The sequence below is a fragment of the Argentina silus genome (genome assembly GCF_951799395.1).
Source record: "Argentina silus genome assembly, chromosome: Y".
In the NCBI taxonomy this organism is placed as follows: domain Eukaryota; kingdom Metazoa; phylum Chordata; class Actinopteri; order Argentiniformes; family Argentinidae; genus Argentina; species Argentina silus.
Genome location: NC_139654.1, coordinates 3,830,251 through 3,855,000, shown reverse-complemented (window position 1 = coordinate 3,855,000; position 24,750 = coordinate 3,830,251). Strand labels below are relative to the sequence as shown.

The window sequence follows — 24,750 nt, the reverse complement described above, 5'->3', positions numbered from 1 at the left end:
CACACAGATAGACAGACACACTCACACAGACACACACACTCACTCACACACACACACACTGTGGGAGCCTGGTCGACAGGCGCAACAGTGGGTCAACCAATGAGAATAGAAACAGGCGGAAACAGGGGTTGCGGTGAAATCAACGTAGGGTTTTATTTCTAAGGTGCGGGGAAAAGGGAGAGGCGAAAGGCAACTCAAATCTTCACCGGGTTGGCGCTACGGCGCTCCGCCGGGTTCTTCTTGTCGTCAGAGAGAGAGAGAGAGAGACAGGCCAAAGTTAGTGGGATATCGGGTCCCTTTCACTGACCTCTTCCTCCGGTCGGTTGGGGGGTTCCTCTCCGTCTTCCAGGCTTTCTCTCCCGTTTGGCTTATGAGACTGGCTTAGCGGGTGTCTGGTCTCGACTCGTTCCTCCAGCCAGTCTGTCTTCAGCTTGTCCTGGGGAGTTTAAAAGGCCTCAGGATCGCCGAGCTGACTCAGCGCACCTGTGAGCGGTGAGCTGAGTCATCTGATTGGTGGCGGAGTCTCCAGGACATAGAACTGGGATAGTACCTCCCATCCAGCACGACACCCCATGGCTGCCTTTGCCTCCCCCTTGTGGCCACCAGGTGTCTCTGTGAGGCACTGCTCACCGGCTGGGCCATCACAACACACAGACACACACACACACACACTCACACACACACTCACTCACACAGACACACACAGACACACACACATGCCCAGAGGCGTCAATGTTTAGTGAGTCAAGTGACAACGTGTGTGTGTGTGTGTGTGGGTGGGTGCTCCTGAGACAGGGAGAGAGAGAGGGAGACACACACACACACTCACACATACGCACACTCACACAGACAGACACACACTCACACAGACACTCACACATACACACACATGCCCAGAGGCGTCAATGTTTAGTGAGTCAAGTGACAACGTGTGTGTGTGTGTGTGTGTGTGTGTGTGTGTGTGGGTGGGTGCTCCTGAGACAGGGAGAGAGAGAGGAAGACACACACACACTCACATACACACAGACACACACACACACACTCACACACTCACACAGACATACACACACTCACACAGACATACACAGACACACTCACACAGACACACACACAGTCAGGGAGACGGGGGGGAGGCAGGTTTGGGGGGGAGGGTTGAACAGGGAGGGAGGGAGGTTCTGCTGAGGTCAGCTAATCTCTCTCTCTTTCTCTCCCTCTCTCTAGTTCGACTAGTCTGGTCTGTCTCTAACCTGGACTGCTCCCCCCTCCCAGGCACGCCTGGCTGTCTTTCTGTAATCTGTCTGTCCTGAACCTGTCTGTCTCTCAGACCTGTCTGTCTCTCCAGGAGTCTGACGTCCTAGACTGTTCCACCCCCCACGCGGCCGAGGCCATCACGCCTGTCTGTCTCTCTGTCTGTCTGTCTCTAACTTGTCTCTCTCTCTCTAACCTGTCTGTCTGTTTACCTGTGTCTCTCTCTCTGACCTGTCTGTCTCTCCAGGAGTCTGACGTCCTGGACTGCTCCACCCTCCAGGCGGCCGAGGCCACCATCACGCCTGTCTGTCTCTCTCTCTCTCTGACCTGTCTGTCTCTCTCTCTCTAACCTGTCTGTCTGTTTACCTGTCTCTCTCTCACCTGTCTTTCTCTAACCTGTCTGTCTCTAACCTGTCTGTCTCTCCAGGAGTCTGACGTCCTGGACTGCTCCACCCCCCAGGCGGCCGAGGCCACCATCACACCGGAGGAGAGGGAGGAGCTGAAGGTGTCTGGTACGCTACGACAAGCTAACGCAGGCTAACGCTACGCTAATGCAGGGTAAGACAGGTTAACGCAGGCTAAGACAGGCTCACGCACGCTAACACACACCACGATAACACATGCTAATAAATGCTAGTGCATGCTAACACCGGCTCACACGCACCACGATAACACACGCTAACCCAGGGCTAACAAACGATACCAGCCCATGATTACACACGACGCGACCACACGTTAACACAGGCTAACAAATGACACCAGCACATGCTAACACAGGCTAACCTAGGCTAACCCACGCTAACGTTGTCGTTGCAGTCAAGCTGTTCCTGTGCGAGTCGGACCAGTCGTCCATCAGGCAGGCTGTCGACATGGGTGAGTCCTGCCTGTTTGTCTGTCTGTCTGCCTGTTTGGCTGTCTGCTTGTCTGTCTGTTTGTTTGGCTGGCTGGCTGGCTGTCTGCCTGTCTGTCTCTCTCTTTACCTGTTTGTCTCTCCCCTCCACAGCCTGTCTCACCCTCGCCCTGTCGACCAGGAGGACAACATCCCCCCCCCCCCCCCACACCCAGACCCTCTCGGACCTCTAACCTGTCTTTCTCTCCCTAACCTGTCTCCCTCCCCCCCAACAGCCTGTCTCACTCTCGCCCTCTCCCAACTCGACTCGGTCATCCTGGCGCCCGCCCCCCCCCCCCCGGGGGCCGACCACGCCCCCCAGACCCTCTCGGACCTGCAGCCGGCATGGGTTTTCTTGGAAACGCTGGTGGCGTCCGGGAAGGTGGTCGCCATCGGGACGTCGGACCTGGACAAGGGCCTCCTGGAGGAGCTGCACAACTGGGCCCAGGTGGGTGTCTGTCTGTCTTTCTCTGGCCTGTCTGTTTGTCCTGGACGGTGTGTGTGTCTGTCTGTCTGTCTCTCTCTCTCTCTCGCTCTATCCCTGACCTGTCTGTCTGTCCTGGACAAGGGCCTCCTGGAGGAGTTGTACGACTGGGACCAGGTGGGTGTCTGTCTGTCTGATCTGTCTGTCTGTCCTGGACAAGGGCCTCCTGGAGGAGCGCTACGACTGGGCCCAGGTGGGTGTCTGTCTCTGTCTCTGAACTGTCTGTCTGTCTGTCCTGTGCTGGGGGTATCTGTCTCTCCCTGACCTGTCTGTCTCTCTCTCCATGTCCAAGGTGAAACCCCACCAGTAACCAGGTCAAACTGAGTGCGTATGCCAACTGTCTGTCTCTCTTTCTCTCTCTCTCTTTCTCTCTGTCCCTGTCCTGTCTCTCTCTCTCTGTCCCAACCAAGCAGTTAACAGTGTCTGTCTGTCTGTCTCTCTCTCTCTGTCCCTGACCTGTCTGTCTGTCCCTGACCTGTCTCTCTCTCTCTCTCTCTCTCTCTCCCCCGTATCCAAGGTGAAGACCACCAGTAATCAGGTCAACCTGGCGTCCTGTTGTGTGATGCCCCCCGATCTGATGGCCTGTATGTCTCTCTGTCCCTGACCTGTCTGTCTCTCCCTGACCTGTCTCTCTCTCTTCCGTATCCAAGGTGAAGCCCACCAGTAACCAGGTCAACCTGGCGTCCTGTTCTGTGATGCCCCCCGATCTGATGGCCTGTCTGTCTCTCTGTCCCTGACCTGTCTGTCTCTCTGACCTGTCTCTCTCTCTCCCGTATCCAAGGTGAAGCCCATCAGCAACCAGGTCAACCTGGCGTCCTGTTGTGTGATGCCCCCCGATCTGACGGCATATGCCAAGCAGGCGGGGGTCCAGCTACTGACCCACAACGACCCCAAAGGTGGGTGTCTGTCTGTGATCTGTCTGTCTGTGATCAATTTGTCTGGGGGTGTCTGTCTGTCTGTCTCTCTTTCTCTCTCTCTGTCCCTGAGCTGTCTGTCTCTCTCTGACCTGTCTGTCCCCCCTCTAACCTAACCACCCTCTTCATCTGAGCTGTCTGTCTCTCTCTGACCTGTCTCTCTCTCTCCCTCCCTCTCTTTCCATGTCTGTCTCTCCCTCTAACCTGTCTCTCTCTCTCTCTCCCTCTCTTTCCATGTCTGTCTCTCCCTCTAACCTGTCTGTAACCTAGGTTAAAATAGCCATAAACAGATACTTGAATAAATAACAGTAAAAATATTTCTGAATAAATATTCTGACATTAGAAATAAAAGTCCATGATTTAGTCTAATAAATAGGATTAAAAATAATTCGTTTCAATATTGATTTTTACAGGAAGTTTTGTCACTTAAACTAGTCAGCCAATCAGAATGGCTGGTTGCAACTTCCTTTTTCATTGAGAATGCTAGTCAGAGACGAAGCAAGTTGAGCGAAAGCTAGTGGAACTAACCAGTGAGCAAAATAACAGCAAAACCGAGTGAAAACGTTTATTTTCTTTGATTTGAAAGTGTTTTATGTTGTATTCTGTCTGCAAAGGTAGACTGTGGTTTATTTAGACATTATATAAGAGAGTAAAACCGTGTATTATCCGGAGCCACGCTCCCGCTGGCGAGCCTCCTACATTTTTGAGAAGAACCATCGGATCATCATCACGTTGCATCCACAAGATTCATCTACATTCTGGAGAAGAACAAGGACTCTTTCATCGGATTTGCGGTAGGACTGTGTAAAGCCTTCGTTATTTCGTTGCAAGAGGATTCGTTTGGACTTTAATTTGCGGTAAGCGTGGACTCAATGAAAACTAAGTTCGCACGTGGCATTCGCTGGACTGTTTCGCCTGGTTGCTAGCAAGGTTGAATTCGTTGACCGTTGCATACGGTCTATGATTGAATTGCATTGTTGCCTGAAAAGATTGATTAGCATTTAACTTGATACTTGATAGTTATTCACTATACGTTCATAGCCTTGATGTTAATGTTGAATGGTGAATGTTTTAATTGATGTTTGATGGTATTATTGTTATCCTACTGGTTTCATGCTAATGCCAAACTGATTTTGATTTTGTTTCTGAACTCGCTAAACATAGTAGCTCACTGGTTTATATTGCTAAAATAGGAGATTAATACTTGATACTTGATTCTAAATAGGCCTAGTGAAAATATTGATTTAATGAAGATTTAAAAGATCTTAATGATACTTAGACAGAATAATCTTATGGAAAAGTAAGATAGCCATTGAACTTAAAATAGTTAACTATTGAAATTAGAAACCAAATAGAACTTTAAAAGAAACTTTAACCGAGACTTCACTTTAGAAATATTTTCTTGAACTGAGAGACTTTGTTTTTCTTGATATTCCTTAAAGAAGAGGTTTATTATTGACCCATTTGCATTTAGATGCAATTGTTTTCAGTATTCAATGTATGTATGTGTAATGTAAACTGTCTTATGGTACCAATTTTCTACTTCTAACTTTTTCTACAAATGTGTATAAACAAGCCGGCATTTAAAACTTACTTGATGGTCTGTGGTGTGTCTGATTATTATTTTGCTATTATTACTGTTTTAACTACTACTGCTCCCTACGAGCCTAGTCACTGGTCCTAACATAGCATACTTATCTACAACTCGAGGTAAGTGTTACCTGTCTCTCTCTCTCTCTCTCTCTCCTTCCAGAGCTTATCTCGGCGGCGGGCTTCCAGGAGGCGCTGTCTCTCTCTCTCTGACCCGTCTGTCTATCTGTCTGTCTTTGACATGTCTGTCTCCCCTCTAACCTGTCTCTCTCTCTCTCCCTCCCCCCTCTCCCTCTGAGCTGTCTGTCTGTCTTTGACCTGTCTCTCTCCCCCTAACCTGTCTTTCTCTAACCTGTCTGTCTCTCTGTCGTCTTCCAGAGCTCATCACGTCGGCGGGCTTCCAGGAGGCGCTCCGTGAGAGCGCGGCGTTAGCAACGGCGTCCCACGGCGACCCCGACCGCGACCGCTGTGACGCGGCGTCGGCGTGGCGTGGCGCCTCCGCTGGGTCCTGCGCTACGCCATCATCGTCAAGAGCTGCGGCATCATCAAGGCCAAGGGCTACCCGGTCCACGCCACCCGGGTAGCGTAGCGTAGCATAGCATAGTCTGGTGTAGTCGAGGCTAGCATAGTGTAGTGTAGCCTTAGCATAGCATCGTGTAGCCTTGGTTAGCCTGGTTAGCGTAGCGCGGACGACACCTTGGTTAAGTTGAAAGACTTAGCTACGGTTAGTAGCTAAGTCACATGTATGTAATGTGATGTCATGTATGTAATGCTTATGGAGTTGATGGTGGATTAAATCTGTTCCATCAGTTTTCCAGCGACTGACAGAGAGCAGAAACACGCTGCATGGCGCCATCTGTTGGTCGACTGTCGACAGCACAACACATGAGGCCAATGGAGGAAAGCAGAACCATGTGAGAAGATTTCCTCTTCAGTGGTTGAACCTTTCACACATCTGGCACTCCGGATTGTTTCAGCAGCGTGAAAACAAAATGCATTTTTAAATGTTCCAATGTATTTCTATGGGACTGTTAGGGATAGGAATGTATTTCTATGGGACTGTTAGGGATAGGAATGTATTTCTATGGGACTGTTAGGGATAGGAATGTATTTCTATGGGACTGTTAGGGTTAGGAATGTATTTCTATGGGACTGTTAGGGTTAGGAATGTATTTCTATGGGACTGTTAGGGATAGGAATGTATTTCTATGGAACTGTTAGGGTTAGGAATGTATTTCTATGGAACTGTTAGGGTTAGGAATGTATTTCTATGGGACTGTTCGGTGCCAACATGTTTGACAACATGGTAAGTTAGTGAGTTTCGTTTCTAGGCACACTAGATCGTATCCAGGGGTAATAGAACATTAGTGTAAAAGAACATTAGTTTAATAGAACAGTGTAATAGAACATTAGTGTAATAGAACATTAGTGTAACAGAACATTAGTTTAATAGAACAGTGTAATAGAACATTAGTGTAATAGAACGTTAGTATAATAGAACATTAGTGTAATAGAACATTAGTGTAATAGAACAGTGTAATAGAACATTAGTGTAATAGAACATTAGTATAATAGAACGTTAGTATAATAGAACATTAGTGTAATAGAACATTAGTATAATAGAACATTAGTGTAATAGAACGTTAGTATAATAGAACATTAGTGTAATAGAACATTAGTGTGAACCAAAGGGGACGTTTTCTTTCCAGTGTTAACACTTCCCTTAGCAACGTCATGACAACCCAAATGTGCAGACAGGCCTAGGAGACGCTGAGAAAATCACCAGGACTCCACTGCCCTCTCTGCAGAGCATCTACCACCGCAGAGTCCACAGGAGAGCCGCCTCCATCCTCAAGGACCCCACCCACCCCCAGCACGGACTGTTCACACTTCTACCCTCAGGCCGGAGGTACAGAAGTGTTAAATGCAGGACCACCAGACTGAAGAACTCCTTCTTTCCCACTGCCATCAGGCTCCTAAACAACCCATAGGAGATTAATATAACCTTACTACCTCAAATAACTGAATTTTCCAGTTTGCATAATTGCACTGCTACATTTGCACTGTTTTATTATTATTATTGCTGCTATTTTATTTTATGCCTTAAATTTTGCTGTCTTGTACATTTGTTTAGTATATATTGTATATTCTTTAGTATTGTATATTTTACATTGGTTGGCATTCTGCGGACAGCAAAGCAAGAATTTCATTGTACAGGGAAACATGTTTTCTACTGTGCATATGATAATAAACACTTTGAATCTTGAATCTTGAATCTTAACCCTGACCCTGACTCTAACCCTAACTCTAACTCTAACCCTGACCCTGACCCTGACCCTGACTCTAACCCTAACTCTAACTCTAACCCTGACCCTGAACCTGACCCAAACCCTAATCATAACCCCAACCCTAACCCGAACCCTGGGACGTTCTCTGTCTCCTTGCAGTAATCTAGAGCAGGAGTCCCCAATTACCGGGCCGCGGACCAGTTTCGGCCGTGGATCATTTGGTACCGGGCCGCACAGAAAGAATAAAAACATTTTAATTTGTATTTTATTTCCATTTTATTGACTATCGCAGTCTGCAGGGTGTTTGAAAAATGACCACTTCCATCTGTGCCACTTTTCCACACTTCTCAGTCGCAGTTTTTTTTCCATGCACCGATAAATGAAGCCCACAAGCTAACCCAGCAAAAATGAGTAAAAAACAAACATTGCTGGAGAGATTCTTTGAAAAGGGGGAAAGACTCTATGATGAGACAGCAGAAGACTCCTAGACTGCCAAAAAAAAAAGAAAGCTGCATTTAAAAGAAAATACCTAAGAGTCCTACTTAAATTACGGGTTCATCGCAACAGGTGATTGACATGCCCCAAGCCCGCTCTGTATAATATGTGGCGACCGGCTATCCAACGAGGCCATGAAGCCTTCAAAACTGCTTCGCCACGTAGAGACCAAGCACCCTGCATTAAAAGACAAGTCTTTGGTGTTTTTTTTAAATAAAAAAACATGAACACGAAGGACAGAAGCAATTATTGAAGGCCACCACATCATCAAATGTGTCTGCACTGAGAGCATCATTCTTAGTGGCTAACCGCATTGCCAAGGCTAAGAAGCCCTTCACTATTGGTGAAGAGTTGATCATGCCTGCCGGTAAGGACACTTCGGGTGTCACTGTCTCCCATCACCCCTAGATGGGACCGTCTCGTTGCAGGGAAACAAGCTCAGTGCTCCCACTGATTCTGTATTATGGTGAGTTGAGTCACTTTTACATTATAAATGTAATAATTAAATGAATAATTAAATTATATAATATGCACTTTATTGTGTTTTGTTATGCGCGTGATTCTTTCCGTGGTCCGTGGAAAAATAGTCTTGCATGAAACTGGTCCGTGGTGCAAAAAAGGTTGAGGACCGCTGCTCTAGAGCAGGAGTGCCCAACCAGTCGATCGCGGTCTACTGGTAGACCCCGGCCTGATCCCAAGTCGATCACGAGGGGTGTAGGAAAAAATGAAAAAAAAAAAGTCTTTTTTATGTGTAACTGTAAACTGTTTTGTTTTGTTGTAGTTATGCGTCGTTGGATATGTTTTGTTTTGTGTGTGTGTGTGTGTGTGTTATATTTTGTATTAAATGTACACTACAGCCTATCATGAGTCCTTGCCTGCGCACCCTATCAGTCTCTTAAACACGTCCACAAAAAAAAAAAAAGTAGGTCACGTTTAACCTACTGTAGCGCGAGACATGCATGATAGTAAGTTGACAGCTGTCAACAGTAGCTAGCAGCTAGCGATCAGAGCGGTTACGCACTCCTAAACTTTAACATGTCTGAGGGGAAACGAGCCAAGACCTACCATTTTCACCCTGAATGGGAGGAAGATTATTTTTGTGTTTATTCTCATTCAAAGCCTGTTTGTTTGATCTGCAATGCAACGGTGGCGTTGGCAAAGAAAGGGAATCTGGAGCGGCATTTTAAAACGGTACCCGGGAGCTACGAGAGGGATTTCCCTGCAAAAACGCCTTTACGCACCACAAAAGTGCGGGATTTGAAAGCACAGCTTGCAGCACGGCAGTCAATCTTCACCAAACCGAAGACCCAGGGTAAGGCCGCAACTATTGCTTCCTATCGCGTCAGTCACGTCCTTGCTAAACACAAGAAGCCATTCAAAGACAGCGATATTGTGAAGGAAGCCTTTCTCGAGGCAGCGGATAGCCTTTTTGACGACTTTAAAAATAAAACCGAGATCGTGAAGGCCATTAAAGAAGTGCAACTCTCCCGCAATACGACTACAAGGCGATGTGAGGGAATGGCTGTGGATGTGGAGGAGCAACTGAGGAAGGATATTGACGCGTGAGTGCTTTTCCCTCCAATTTGACGAGTCGACTGATATGGTGGATGTGGCACAATTGTGTGTTTTCATCAGGATGGTTTTTGAAGACATGAGCGCCAAGGAAGAGCTACTCACCATTTTGCCATTAAAAGGACACACCAGAGGTGAGGATATGTTTAATGCTTTCATGGGATTTGTTAGCGAGACAAAACTGCCGCTCTTCAAGCTGATCTCCATCACAACTGATGGGGCGCCTGCTATGATGGGCCGCACCAGTGGGTTCATTGCAAAGAAAGTGAATCTTTCCCAGATATCCTGAATTATCATTGTATAATTCACCAGCAAGCGTTGTGTGGAAAGATTTCAAATATGAAAGAAGTGATGGATATTGCAATGAAGATTGTGTGTTCAGTTCGGGCCAGGAGTCTGCAGAGAAGGCTTTTCCGTGCTCACTTGGAGGAGAATGATGCTGAGCACACACGCCTTGCAACCAGCTCCTACACTCCTGACTACGAGAAGCTAGCCTCCTCCTCCCAGTGTCAGGTCTCCCACTAAGGTAGGAAGTGATTTCCTTTTTTCAAACTCAGAGTGTTACGTTCCCACTCCTACATGTGCGTTTCCTTGTTGTGTTTTGTGTTTCCTTCTGTTTTTCCCTTACCCTGTCACTCAGGTGTCCGTCAGCAATTGGCCATTCGTCCCCATCAGTCATCACTGTTCCTGACCAATCAGAGGGCTGTCCGTGTCCTTTAAAAGCTCCGCTGGACTTCCCCTCGGGAGTCAACCCATTTTCACCGTAGTCTTGTGTTTGCTGTCGACTCACTGTTGCCTGGTTGATCGAAACCTCCAACGTACTTGTTTACATCTAGTTTTCTTTTGTTATATTTACGTCATTGTTTACTTATTGTTTTTCTCATAATTTGTCTGTCTGTTAATTGTACGCCATAGGGGTAAGGTGAATAGGTAAGAGACCCATGGGTTTACATTTCCAACACGTAGGCTCACCTCTGTTACAATTCACCAGGTTAGGAGTGGGTGCCGCCCCATGTATGTTCTAGTCTAGTGTAGCATAGCACTTTAGCATAGCCCTGATAGTATAGCTTACTATTGCACTAGTTTAGGACATCACTTTTGTTTATGATTTCTTTGCTTTGGCACCGCTCAAAAAAAGTTCCCTTTTCTCCTTGGCGTGTGTCTTGTGTTGTGTTTTCCCTGAGGAAACAAATAACTGTACATAGTTGAATTGTGGTTTGTGGTTGTTTAATTCCTACAATAAGTCTGATGTACTACCTTTTTGTTGCGACTCCTCTACCGCCCCTAGACGTAGACGAGTTTTCATCTGGAGTCGTAACACAGAGATCTACCTGTTTTGTATCTGGTTTATTTTTCTGTTTGGTTCATATTAAGGTCAGTTATGGCTATTGCACATCATGCAGATTGGCGTGTGTGTGTGTGTGTGTGAGAGAGAGAGCGGGTTTGTGCTACAGCACACTATGCAAACTGGCAACTGTGTGAGAGGAATTTGTCTGTGTGTGTGTTTGAGAGAGGGAGGGTTTGTGATGTGATGTCTAGTGGTTGTGTGACAACAAGAAAAAGTGTTGTGAGGTTAGTTACTGCAGGCTGGAAACGATGTGTGTGGGTTTGCGATGTTGACACTGGACTGGTAGATCTCGGGAGGTTGGCGACTTGAAAAGTAGATCTTGGGTCAAAAAAGGTTGGGCACCCCTGCTCTAGAGGAATTAATTGCCAGCAGAGGGCGCTGCTGTTAAATGTCAATAGTGGCAGAGAGTTTTTCATGATCATTATTTCCTTTTTCTTTGAACAGTTGAGATGATCCCATCTAAGGCTGTTAACAAGGACTTCACCATATATCTGACAGAGAGACGTCTCATCCATGGTTTAGGGTTAGACCAGGGGTGGGCAAACTACGGCCTGCGGGCCACATCCGGCCCGTTTGTCTTTTTAATACGGCCCGCCGAAGATTGGTACAGATTTGAGGGTTGAATATTAATTAAATTACTAAACTGCATTCATTTGACCTTGTCCTGTAATGCCTGGCATTCCACCAGGTAGCGCACTAAGGGGCAGTCATACATTGAGTTGATTTTGCGGAGCCCGGGCTACTCTCTGTTATTACTCTGCTACTGTTCTGAACCCATCTGCAACAATGAGTGGGCCAAAGAAAAGAAAAGTCGACAGTGAGTGCCGAGTGTTTAATAGGGAATGGGAAACTAAATACTTTTTCATTTAAGTCCGGTCAAAGGCTGTATGTCTTATTTGCCAAGAAACCGTTGCGGTTTTAAAGGAATACAACATCAGCCGTCACTTTTCCACCAAACATGCTAATTACGCTAACAACCAGTCAACGCAAGAACGGACAGCTACCGCTTTGAGGTTGGCAGCTAGTTTGCAGGCTCAGCAAAACACCTTTATCCGACAAACTGCCATTCAAGAATCAAGCACGAAGGCAAGTTATTTGCTGGCATTCAAATTAGCAAAGACCAGCAAGCCTTTCTCAGAAGGGGAGTTTCTCAAAGAGTGCATGGTAGAGACAGCAGGTATCTTGTGTCCTGAGAGCAAGAACAAATTTGAAAAAATGAGCTTATCACGCAGGACAGTGACTCGCCGTGTTGAGCTAATTGACGAAGACTTAGCTAGCAAGCTAAACAAAAAAGCGGAGTCATTTACATTATATTCCTTGGCATTGGACGAAAGTAATGACATAAAGGACACCGCTCAGCTTGTCATTTTTATCAGAGGGATTAATGACAATTTTGAGATAACGGAGGAGTTTTTGGCCATGGAATCCCTGAGGGGGAAAACGCGGAAAGAGGACTTGTATGACAGCGTGTTGGGGGTCATCAAGAGGCACAAGCTACCTTGGAGTACACTCGCCAACGTTACCACAGATGGATCGCCAAATCTGACTGGAAAAAACGTCGGGCTGCTCAAAAGAATCCAGGAGAGGGTGAAAGAGGACAACCCTGAGCAGGAGGTAATTTTCCTACACTGCATAATCCACCAGGAAGCACTGTGTAAATCCGTATTGCAGCTTGACCACGTAGTGTAGCCAGTTGTAAAACTTGTTAACTTTATTCGAGCGAGGGGACTTCAGCATCGTCAGTTTATTATGTTTCTTGAAGAAACTGACGCTGATCACCAGGACTTGCTTTACCACTCTAATGTCCGCTGGTTAAGTTTGGGGAAAGTATGAGTGAAACGGCGCCACAGGAGTTGCAGTTGGAACTGATTGATCTCCAATGTGACACCGTCTTAAAGGAGAAGTTCAACTCTCTTAAACTGGATGAGTTTTATGCTTCATTAAGCGCAGCCAAATTTCCAAACATCCAAAAGATGGCACAGAGGATGTTGTTTGGCTCTACGTATGTGCGTGAACAGACTTTTAGCGTGATGAACACCAACAAAGCACCCCACAGATCCCAGTTGAGTGATGAACACCTCAGATCTGTTCTGAGAATTGCCACAACAAAACTAACACCAGACTTCGATGCACTGGTCAAAAAGGGTGATCAACAACACTGTTCCCGCTAAAAGTAAATGTAAGTATTAACCCTGTATTTTTTATGTTTATGTTTGATATGTTTATCATTTTTGATATATGTTTTATGTTTGATATGTATGCATCTGGTGCTGGCCCGGCCCGTCTGTCAAATTTTAAAAGTCAATGTGGCCCCTGAGCCAAAAAGTTTGCCCACCCCTGGGTTAGACTGTAGCTCCATCCTCTCATTCAGGACAGCCCAGGCCTCCTTCTTTCTCTCCTGCAGTCTAACCATGACCTCCATCCTGGTCTCTCCTGATCTATGTCATGACTGATGGGGTTATGGTTGGTAGAAGACATGGATTATCAGCTTCTGATGCATGGATTGAGTAGAAGCAACAGTACAACAAATGATTTTCATTAAACCTAACCCCTAACCGTATGTTTATATATATATCTAACCTAACCCTATGTATGTGTGATTTAGTCCAGGACTAGGCTAGTTCATGTGTACTTAGCCTGTGCTAGTAGAAACATGTAGTTAGCCTGTGCTAGTAGAAACATGAATGTGTAGTTAGCCTGTGCTAGTAGAAACATTAATGTGTAGTTAGCATGTGCTAGTAGAAACATGTAGTTAGTCTGTGCTAGTAGAAACATGTAGTTAGTCTGTGCTAGTAGAAACATGTAGTTAGTCTGTGCTAGTAGAAACATTAATGTGTAGTTAGCCTGTGCTAGTAGAAACATGTAGTTAGCCTGTGCTAGTAGAAACATTAATGTGTAGTTAGCCTGTGCTAGTAGAAACATGTAGTTAGCCTGTGCTAGTAGAAACATGTAGTTAGCATGTGCTAGTAGAAACATGTAGTTAGCCTGTGCTAGTAGAAACATGTAGTTAGCCTGTGCTAGTAGAAACATGTAGTTAGTCTGTGCTAGTAGAAACATGTAGTTAGCCTGTGCTAGTAGAAACATGAATGTGTAGTTAGCCTGTGCTAGTAGAAACATTAATGTGTAGTTAGCCTGTGCTAGTTAGTAACGTTCATGTGTAGTTTGCCCATATGCCTGAACTCGTAGAATAGAATAGCTTTTTTTTTCTCAGGTGGAATTACAAACGTCTATCCTTGCTGCAAAGTCCGTTCAACAAGTCATATTGTTGTAAAATAAACCTGTAGTACATTTTGATTAATGGAGATGACAGCAGGAGTTCCCTTTATAAAGCCTTTATTACAGACAACAGAGAGAAGAGAAAATGACTTGAGTTTGAGCTGGTCCACTTGGCCTGCTGGCCGGCCGGGTGCTTCAGGGAACTCAGATACACAACACCACAACACCACCCTAACCTAACCTAACCTTAACCTAACCTTAACCTAACCTAACCCTAACCTTAACACAAACAGGCTTCCACATGTTTGTTAAAGTTACACATATAGTCAGAACGGTCTTTTACTGTTCTGAATTACTGATTAACACACAGTTATCATATATATATATATATATATATATATATATATATATATATATATCAGACTATTACTCTTAGCAGTAGGTTTTTAAGCATTATCATTAAAACATTCAATCACTTGCCTTTTTACTTAAATCTAAATCTTCATTGTCCGAAGCAAACAATGGAATAGTATTCTCTTCCTGATGATGCCTTTTTACCGGGTGACCTCATTCTTTTGACATCTCAAACTTAATTTAAAATGTTCTTAAACACCAAATATTCTTACTTAGTTCATATTCTTTCAATGCCAAACATTCCTTCATATTTTAGTATGTATTCTCAGACATTCAATGTGCAAATTCAAGTTTGGATTTAACTTGCCTGCCCCCATGATTGATAGATTAGTGCTTACATTAAACCAGCTACTATTATTATAATAATGTCTTGTCAACCCTCACACCATCATCATAAACTTCACATCATAACAGCAACCTTCATTCAATACCAGTTAGCATCCAATCAAAGTCTCCTTCTGCATTTTACTTCCTACTCTTTGAAAGTCAATCCATTTCTTCATCTTCCAATCGATACTCTCAAACTTTCACTGCAAACATGAAGGCCACTGTTGCGTTGCATGTTCATATACATATTTCCCACCCTGATTGATCGACACAAAGAACACAGACACAGAAAAGCATCCCTTCAGAAATCCCAGACACCGATATAAGATTCAGTTAAAGGTAGACTCAGCGATATGACGTCACCGCGGGACGTTGGTTGACTTCAGCGATGTTTCAGATTCATCCGAGCAACGGACGTTTCACTAATGATGGATTCCATTGGTGCACGAGCACGGCAGTGGCAGATGGCCATGTGACAAACGGGCTGGCGAGGGAATTGTCTTGCCTTAGGCTTCAACGATCTCTGCCAATATTCACAGGTTACGTCATATCGCTGAGTCTACCTTTAACAACGGATAGAGAGTGTGGTCGGGTAAACACGGTCTTCTAAACACAGTATGGTAAACACAGTCTGTTAAACAGTGTATTAAAGATGAGGCAGTTTACAGACAGGTTTGTCCACTAGATGGAGCAGAGAGCGGATTGGACCACACATCTTCTACCCTATTAGGACGCGGCTCTTGGTCAGGGTCAGGCGAAGGTCAGGGACATCCTGGCTCCAGAACTGCCTCCGGGTCAGAGGTCAAGCGGCTACAGTCCTGGACAGGACACCTTCCAGAATGACAACGTGTCACTTCATTCAACACAAAGGCAACCTGAGGACCGACACACACAACCAGGATTCAGACGGGCATGTGTAACAGAGCTGCAGACTGCTGTATCATATGATGCGGTGAGCTGATGTGTTTAACAGCTATCTAACACACTCTTACCTAATTGATGGCGCTCATCGCCATGGTGATGAAGCTGTGGCTGTGCTGCTGCAGAGATCGCCGTCTCCTTCTATTCTTCACCCCGGAACATGTCTGTGGGAGAGAGACAGTCAGTGAGAGGACACTGTGTCTGTGTGTGTGTGTGTGTGTGTGTGAGGAGTGATGGCTCCTGGCCTACCGGGGCACAGTTCCCGTTCTTCAGCACACACAGGTGGATGTTGCAGTGCAGGAACACGTCCGAGGATTTGCCAGAGAACTGGAACATTCTGAAGGAGAAGCGGGTGGCGGAGGAGTCACCGTTGGTCAGAATGTTCACCGTGCTGTCGGCAGGGTTGGCACACCTGGGACATGGACACACAGGACACATGTGTCAGAGCAGCCAATGTGTACCCAACTATGTGTCTGACAGTGTGTGTGTGTGTGTGTGTGTGTGTGTGTGTGTGTCTCACCCTTCCTTGATGATGTCCCAGCGCACAGTAGCATTTGAGGAGCTTTCAGGCGTGGCCCAGCAGGCGTCAGTCACCATGACGATCTTGCTGTCCAATCCGGTGGTGTTTAGGGACAGGTAGAGCTTCTGGTCCAATCGGACGGCTGCTGAGTCGTTGAGGGGCTGGCTGAACTCGGCGTCGTAGAAGGCTGCCATGGTGAGTTTGTAGTTCCATTCTCCAGAGGACAGGTTCTTGCTCACAGAGCTGGTGAGTTTCAACAAATGAACCAACACACACAGTCAACAAACCTCAAACTCTCCAAATACCAACAGTGAAACTATCAGTCCATGGCTCGGAGTGTGGATGAGGATCTGGTTCTCATGGGCAGCGTGTCCAGTTTGACTGCAACGCTATCGCTAACTCTCCTAGTGATAACACTTAGCCTAGCCTCACCCATAACCCTCTGACCAGACGCTATCGCTAACCCTCCTAGTGATAACACTTAGCCTAGCCTCACCCATAACCTTCTGACCAGACGCTATCGCTAACCCTCCTAGTGATAACACTTAGCCTAGCCTCACCCATAACCCTCTGACCAGACGCTATCGCTAACCCTCCTAGTGATAACACGTAGCCTAGCCTCACCCATAACCCTCTGACCAGATGCTATCGCTAACTCTCCTAGTGATAACACTTAGCCTAGCCTCACCCATAACCCTCTGACCAGACGCTATCGCTAACCCTCCTAGTGATAACACTTAGCCTAGCCTCACCCATAACCCTCTGACCAGACGCTATCGCTAACCCTCCTAGTGATAACACTTAGCCTAGCCTCACCCATAACCCTCTGACCAGACGCTATCGCTAACCCTCCTAGTGATAACACTTAGCCTAGCCTCACCCATAACCCTCTGACCAGACGCTATCGCTAACCCTCCTAGTGATAACACTTAGCCTAGCCTCACCCATAACCCTCTGACCAGACGCTATCGCTAACTCTCCTAGTGATAACACTTAGCCTAGCCTCACCCATAACCCTCTGACCAGACGCTATCGCTAACCCTCCTAGTGATAACACTTAGCCTAGCCTCACCCATAACCCTCTGACCAGACGCTATCGCTAACTCTCCTAGTGATAACACTTAGCCTAGCCTCACCCATAACCCTCTGACCAGACGCTATCGCTAACTCTCCTAGTGATAACACTTAGCCTAGCCTCACCCATAACCCTCTGACCAGACGCTATCGCTAACTCTCCTAGTGATAACACTTAGCCTAGCCTCACCCATAACCCTCTGACCAGACGCTATCGCTAACCCTCCTAGTGATAACACGTAGCCTAGCCTCACCCATAACCCTCTGACCAGACGCTATCGCTAACCCTCCTAGTGATAACACGTAGCCTAGCCTCACCCATAACCCTCTGACCAGACGCTATCGCTAACCCTCCTAGTGATAACACTTAGCCTAGCCTCACCCATAACCCTCTGACCAGACGCATAACCCTCTGACCAGACGCTATCGCTAACTCTCCTAGTGATAACACTTAGCCTAGCCTCACCCATAACCCTCTGACCAGACGCTATCGCTAACTCTCCTAGTGATAACACTTAGCCTAGCCTCACCCATAACCCTCTGACCAGACGCTATCGCTAACTCTCCTAGTGATAACACTTAGCCTAGCCTCACCCATAACCCTCTGACCAGACGCTATCGCTAACCCTCCTAGTGTGTCGGACGAAGTAGTTTCCTGGTTTGTTTGTTTTTTCAAAGTAACAAGCTGTATTTCCATCAACGGTAGCTTTAGTGACGTTCAACTTCCTGCCTCGTAAAGTTGTTGGTAACTGAGTTAAATGGATGTCCAGAGTCGCTTCCCCAACACTGACGATACCAACCTTGACCTTGTTTTAACGCTGTGAACTCCTCTGGCTGGAAGGTATTCTCTCCCGGTAATGTGCATCACATTACACATGTATTACCACAGTGAAAGGCCTGGGTGACCTCACACACACACACACACACACACACACACACACACACACACACACACACATACACACACCTGTCTTTGACCTTGATGCCCAGGGCCATAGATTGGGAGGTGTTCTTGGTGTAGGCGCAAGAGAAGTCCAGGTTGGTCTCGTCCATGCGGTGGATGGCCATGGAGGAGTTGTAGTTCCTCTGGACGGAGTTCTTGTAGATGATGTGAGTGTTGTTGGACTGTGGAGAGGGGAGGGAGGGGCTTCACTCACTGAACCCCAGCCTGGTTAGAACCCCAGCCTGGCTAGAACCCCAGCCTGGCTAGAACCCCAACCAGGCTAGAACCCTGACCTGGCTAGAACCCCTGGTTAGAACCCCAGCCTGGTTAGAACCCCAGCCTGGCTAGAACCCCAGCCTGGCTAGAAGCCCTGGTTAGAACCCCAGCCTGGTTAGAAACCCAGCCTGGCCAGAACCCCTGGTTAGAACCCCAGCCTGGTTAGAACCCCAGCCTTGCTGGGTCATCTATAGATGTTTGATGTGTGTTTTGGTACCGTGAGCAGAGTGCCGCAGCTGTGGTTGTGGTTGTCGAAGCGGTACACCACAACGCCCTTCTCTAACACCCCAATGCAGCTTGGGTCGTTGAGGTGCAGAGTCTTGTAATCAAAGTCTGCCTCAACCAGACGACAGCGTTCCAGAGACAAGCTGGCAGAACTCCCACTGCAGCTTGTTAAAGGATCTTTAAAGAGAGGCGTGCACACACACACACACACACACACACACACACACACACACACACACACACACACACATACACAGAGAGAGGTTAATCAAGAAAACACACACACACATATACACATACAGGTAATCAAGAAAACACACACACACACACACACACTGTTCAAACACATTTAGTAGAGTGGTCACACAGGGTTTGGGATCATGCACATACCAAAAGGACCCCTCTCCTTGACAGAGTCCAGGTAACTACGGCGACAGAGGCAGACAGATTCACCGTTCCTCTCCCCACAGAACTCATGGTCAGCACAGTCCATGTCCAGGCAGGGGTCTCTGGATGCTGAGGGAGGGGGAGGAGGAGGAGGGGAGGAGGAGGAGGGGGAGGTGGAGGAGGAGGAGGGGAGGAGGAGGAGGTGGAGGGGAGGGGGGGAGGTGGAGGTAAGGAGGGGGAGGAGGAGGTGGAGGGGAGGGGGAAGGAGGAGGTGGAGGGGAGGATGGGGGAGGAGGAGGAGGAGGGGAGAAGGAGGAGGAGGAGGAGAGAGAGAGAGAAGGGTTTGATAAACAGACAGAGTAACATTAGAAATCACACACCCCCTACCGCACGCACACACACACACACACACACACCCCATACCACACATACACACACACACCCTACCGCACACACACACACACACACACACACACACACACACAGGCGACCCAAACAGAATGGATGCATCGAGAGGAAACATTGAGAATGTGACTTACGACAGTTGGCCTGCGTCCTCCACTTGTCCAGCTGTCCGTCAGAGAGCAGGCAGGCCATGGCGTAGGCCTCCATGGAGGAGCAGAGGGTGCGGTCCACCGGGCCGTGGCGGCACAGGTCAAACACGCAGGCCTCCACGTACGGCCCTGGGGGGGTGGAGTTATGGCAGGCGGCGAAGGGGCCGCTGCTATTAACCATGACGCCACACAGCTGGTTGACCTTCTCAGTGCAGTTGGCTCTCATGTCAGTTGTTATGTTGGCAGCACAGCTGTGGAGGAGCAACACACACACACACACACACAGGAGCAACATGGCCCGGGGTTCGAGGATATATCACTTGGAAGTGGGGGTGAGTACATCACTCAGGACTGTGTGTGTGTGTGTGTGTGTGTGTGTGTGTGTGTGTGTGTCCTGGATTGCTACTCCATCATAACCTGACAACATTTACCTTGTTGAACCGTAGTTGCTGTTCTTCCACTTCGCCGGGTCCCCGCTGGAAGCACCGTGCGAACAGACGCCATCCAGCGGACGAACTCCGACCTTCCAAATGGCCAGGGTGTCGCCGTTGTACTCGAGGGTGGTGTTGTACATGCTGAGACGGACGACCACCATCCTGTCACTACTATTGACAGACACGCCAGAGGCCACCTCAACGGTCGTGGACACGTTCACCTTCGTTCCGTTCACCTACAGCCAAGGACCAGGCAGGGAGATATGGTGAATCTGCCCAGTTACACACACACACACGCACACACTCTCACTCTCACTCTCACTCTCACACTCACACTCACTCTCACTCTCACTCTCACTCTCACTCTCACACACACACACACACACAGAGGGCGGTTGGTTCTCACACCTTCAAAGCAAACAATTTGGTGTTAGTTATGAGAACCTCTCTCTTTGCACCTCCCAGACTAAACAATTTAGTGTTTGTTATGGGAACCTTTCTTTCTGTGCTTACTGTATGATCCCATCCCCCCACAGGAACCACACCTTCCAGACTAAACAATGTCTCATATCTTCTCACAGACCCCATATATAAAGCCTTCTTTGTGCCTTGCTCTCATTTTACTCTGTGAACACAATGTACAAGCGACTGAGAAGGCGACTGTCTGTCAGAGAGGCTCTGGACCATATCTTCGATGATGGAGAGGAGATGGAAATTGAACCAGAGATAGAGGAGGACGTTTCCAATTGTTTTTTTACCAGAATCAATTGAGAAAACTTTACTGGACATGACAAACTTGGAGGGGAGGCGTGTGTTTGGGGACAAGTGGAGAGAATTGGATCGGGCAGACCTCCAAGCCTACATAGGTCTATTGATTCTGGCAGGAGTATACCGGTCAATAATAATGATAAGAAAAAGAAGAATAAGTATGAGCAATAACAATAGTTAGACTCTCACTGAACCACTCAATATTTGTTGTGAAACAACACAGCACAAGTCCAAAATGCATGGGGGTGACTAGCAAGCTAGCTAGTTCAAGCTAAAGCTAACAATGCTACCATTGCTACCAACTGACAAAGTGTCATGCCATTATAAAGACACATTTGTTGACTATGTGTCTACTGCTGTAAAATGTAATTAAACATCACATACCCGCTTTCGAAGTCGCTGTCCTCCCAACGTGAGCCCTGCAAAAAAGAAAACAAGAACAACAACCTGTGGTAGAAACGTCTGCCCCCAGTCCGCGATCGTGAAGAGGAAAGCGACAGCGACTTCGAAGAGGGTATGTGACATTTAATTACATTTTACAGTAGACACATATCTCACAAATTGTGTGTACAATGATTATTTTGCCAGTTAGAAGCAATGATAGCATTGTTAGCTGCTAGGTGGCTAAGTAACCCGTTGACAGTGTCTATGGGCATTGCTAAGAGTTACCTTTAGCTTGAACTAGCTAGCTTGCTAGCCAACTCCGTGCATTTTGGCAAGGCATTTTGGCAAGGCATTTTGGACTTGGTGGAGGCCTTGGCTGTGCTGTTGGTGGACGTTGAGCAGGGTGTGGTCGTGGAGGATGTGCCACTCATCCTTGAGGATGTCCACGATGTGCAGAGCATCTTAGAGGTAGCTACAGTCAATCACACGGCTACTGTATGAACTAGCTACAGTCAATCACACTGCTACTGTAAGAACTAGCTACAGTCAATCACACTGCTACTGTATGAACTAGCTACAGTCAATCACATTGCTACTGTATAAACTAGCTACAGTCATTCACACTGCTACTGTATGAGCTAGCTACAGTCAATCACACTGCTACCGTATGAACTAGCTACAGTCAATCACACTGCTACTGTATAAACTAGCTACAGTCAATCACACTGCTACTATATGAACTAGCTAAAGTCAATCACACTGCTACTGTATAAACTAGCTACAGTCAATCACACTGCTACTATATGAACTAGCTACAGTCCCAATGCTACTGTATGAACTAGCTACAGTCAATCACACTGCTACTGTATGAACGACAGTAGCTAGTTCATACAGTAGCAGTGTGACTGACTGTTGCTAACAGAAACATGTAGTTAGCCTGTGCTAGTAGAAACATGTAGTTAGCCTGTGCTAGTAGAAACATTAATGTGTAGTTAGCATGTGCTAGTAGAAACATGTAGTTAGTCTGTGCTAGTAGAAACATGTAGTTAGCATGTGCTAGTAGAAACATGTAGTTAGCATGTGCTAGTAGAAACATGTAGTTAGCATGTGCTAGTAGAAACATGTAGTTAGTCTGTGCTAGTAGAAACATGTAGTTAGCATGTGCTAGTAGAAACATGTAGTTAGCCTGTGCTAGTAGAAACATGTAGTTAGCCTGTGCTAGTAGAAACATGTAGTTAGCATGTGCTAGTAGAAACATGAATGTGTAGTTAGCCTGTGCTAGTAGAAACATGTAGTTAGCCTGTGCTAGTAGAAACATGAATGTGTAGTTAGCCTGTGCTAGTAGAAACATTAATGTGTAGTTAGCCTGTGCTTGTTGAAACATGTAGTTAGCCTGTGCCAGTTGAAACATGTAGTTAGTCTGTGCTAGTAGAAACATGTAGTTAGTCTGTGCTAGTAGAAACATGTAGTTAGTCTGTGGTAGTAGAAACATGTCGTTAGCCTGTGCTAGTAAGAACATGAATGTGTAGTTAGCCTGTGCTAGTAGAAACATGTAGTTAGCATGTGCCAGTAGAAACATGTAGTTAGCCTGTGCTAGTAGTAATATGTAGTTAGCCTGTGCCAGGAGAAAAATTTAGTTAGCCTGTGCTAGTAGAAACATGTAGTTAGCCTGTGCCAGTAGAAACATGTAGTTAGCCTGTGCTAGTAGAAACATGTAGTTAGCCTGTGTTAGTAGAAACATGAATGTGTAGTTAGCCTGTGCTAGTAGAAACATGTAGTTAGCCTGTGTTAGTAGAAACATGAATGTGTAGTTAGCCTGTGCTAGTAGAAACATGAATGTGTAGTTAGCCTGTGCTAGTAGAAACATTAATGTGTAGTTAGCCTGTGCTAGTAGGAACATTAATGTGTAGTTAGCCTGTGCTAGTAGAAACATTAATGTGTAGTTAGCCTGTGCTAGTAGAAACATGAATGTGTAGTTAGCCTGTGCTAGTAGAAACATTAATGTGTAGTTAGCCTGTGCTAGTAGAAACATTAATGTGTAGTTAGCCTGTGCTAGTAGAAACATTAATGTGTAGTTAGCCTGTGCTAGTAGAAACATGTAGTTAGCCTGTGCTAGTAGGAACATTAATGTGTAGTTAGCCTGTGCTAGTAGAAACATGTAGTTAGCCTGTGCTAGTAGAAACATGTAGTTAGTCTGTGCTAGTAGAAACATGTAGTTAGCCTGTGCTAGTAGAAACATTAATGTGTAGTTAGCCTGTGCTAGTAGAAACATTAATGTGTAGTTAGCCTGTGCTAGTTAGTAACGTTCATGTGTAGTTTGCCCATATGCCTGAACTCGTAGAATAGAATAGCTTTTATTTCTCAGGTGGAATTACAAACTGCAAAGTCCGTTCAACAAGTCATATTGTTGTAAAATAAACCTGTAGTACATTTTGATTAATGGAGATGACAGCAGGAGTTCCCTTTATAAAGCCTTTATTACAGACAACAGAGAGAAGAGAAAATGACTTGAGTTTGAGCTGGTCCACTTGGCCTGCTGGCCGGCCGGGTGCTTCAGGGAACTCAGATACACAACACCACAACACCACCCTAACCTAACCTAACCTAACCTAACCTAACCTAACCTAACCTTAACCTAACCTTAACCTAACCTAACCCTAACCTTAACACAAACAGGCTTCCACATGTTGGTTAAAGTTACACATATAGTCAGAACGGTCTTTTACTGTTCTGAATTACTGATTAACACACAGTTATCATATATATATATATATATATATATATATATATCAGACTATTACTCTTAGCAGTAGGTTTTTAAGCATTATCATTAAAACATTCAATCACTTGCCTTTTTACTTAAATCTAAATCTTCATTGTCTGAAGCAAACAATGGAATAGTATTCTCTTCCTGATGATGCCTTTTTACCGGGTGACCTCATTCTTTTGACATCTCAAACTTAATTTAAAATGTTCTTAAACACCAAATATTCTTACTTAGTTCATATTCTTTCAATGCCAAACATTCCTTCATATTTTAGTTTGTATTCTCAGACTTTCAATGTGCAAATTCAAGTTTGGATTTAACTTGCCTGCCCCCATGATTGATAGATTAGTGCTTACATTAAACCAGCTACTATTATTATAATAATGTCTTGTCAACCCTCATACCATCATCATAAACTTCACATCATAACAGCAACCTTCATTCAATACCAGTTAGCATCCAATCAAAGTCTCCTTCTGCATTTGACTTCCTACTCTTTGAAAGTCAATCCATTTCTTCATCTTCCAATCGATACTCTCAAACTTTCACTGCAAACATGAAGGCCACTGTTGCGTTGCATGTTCATATACATATTTCCCACCCTGATTGATCGACACAAAGAACACAGACACAGAAAAGCATCCCTTCAGAAATCCCAGACACCGATATAAGATTCAGTTAAAGGTAGACTCAGCGATATGACGTCAACGCG

The 24,750-nt window shown here is 46.0% G+C and overlaps 2 protein-coding genes across 2 annotated transcripts in view; one reads left to right on the top strand and one right to left on the bottom strand.

Moving 5' to 3' along the window:
• Nucleotides 1-5,338, top strand: part of LOC310823724 (glutamate--cysteine ligase regulatory subunit-like) — a gene marked incomplete at both ends in the record, with an annotated part of 10,678 nt that extends 5,340 nt beyond the window's left edge. The window contains 5 exons of the mRNA XM_083696576.1: nt 1,676-1,760; nt 2,065-2,121; nt 2,374-2,585; nt 3,403-3,517; nt 5,289-5,338. Coding sequence (XP_083552702.1) covers nt 1,676-1,760; nt 2,065-2,121; nt 2,374-2,585; nt 3,403-3,517; nt 5,289-5,338 — 519 coding nt within the window. The remainder of the gene's footprint in view (nt 1-1,675; nt 1,761-2,064; nt 2,122-2,373; nt 2,586-3,402; nt 3,518-5,288) is intronic.
• Nucleotides 1-24,750, bottom strand: part of LOC310823733 (uncharacterized protein) — a 566,003-nt gene that overhangs the window by 406,775 nt on the left and 134,478 nt on the right. The gene's annotated exons all lie outside the window — the stretch shown is intronic.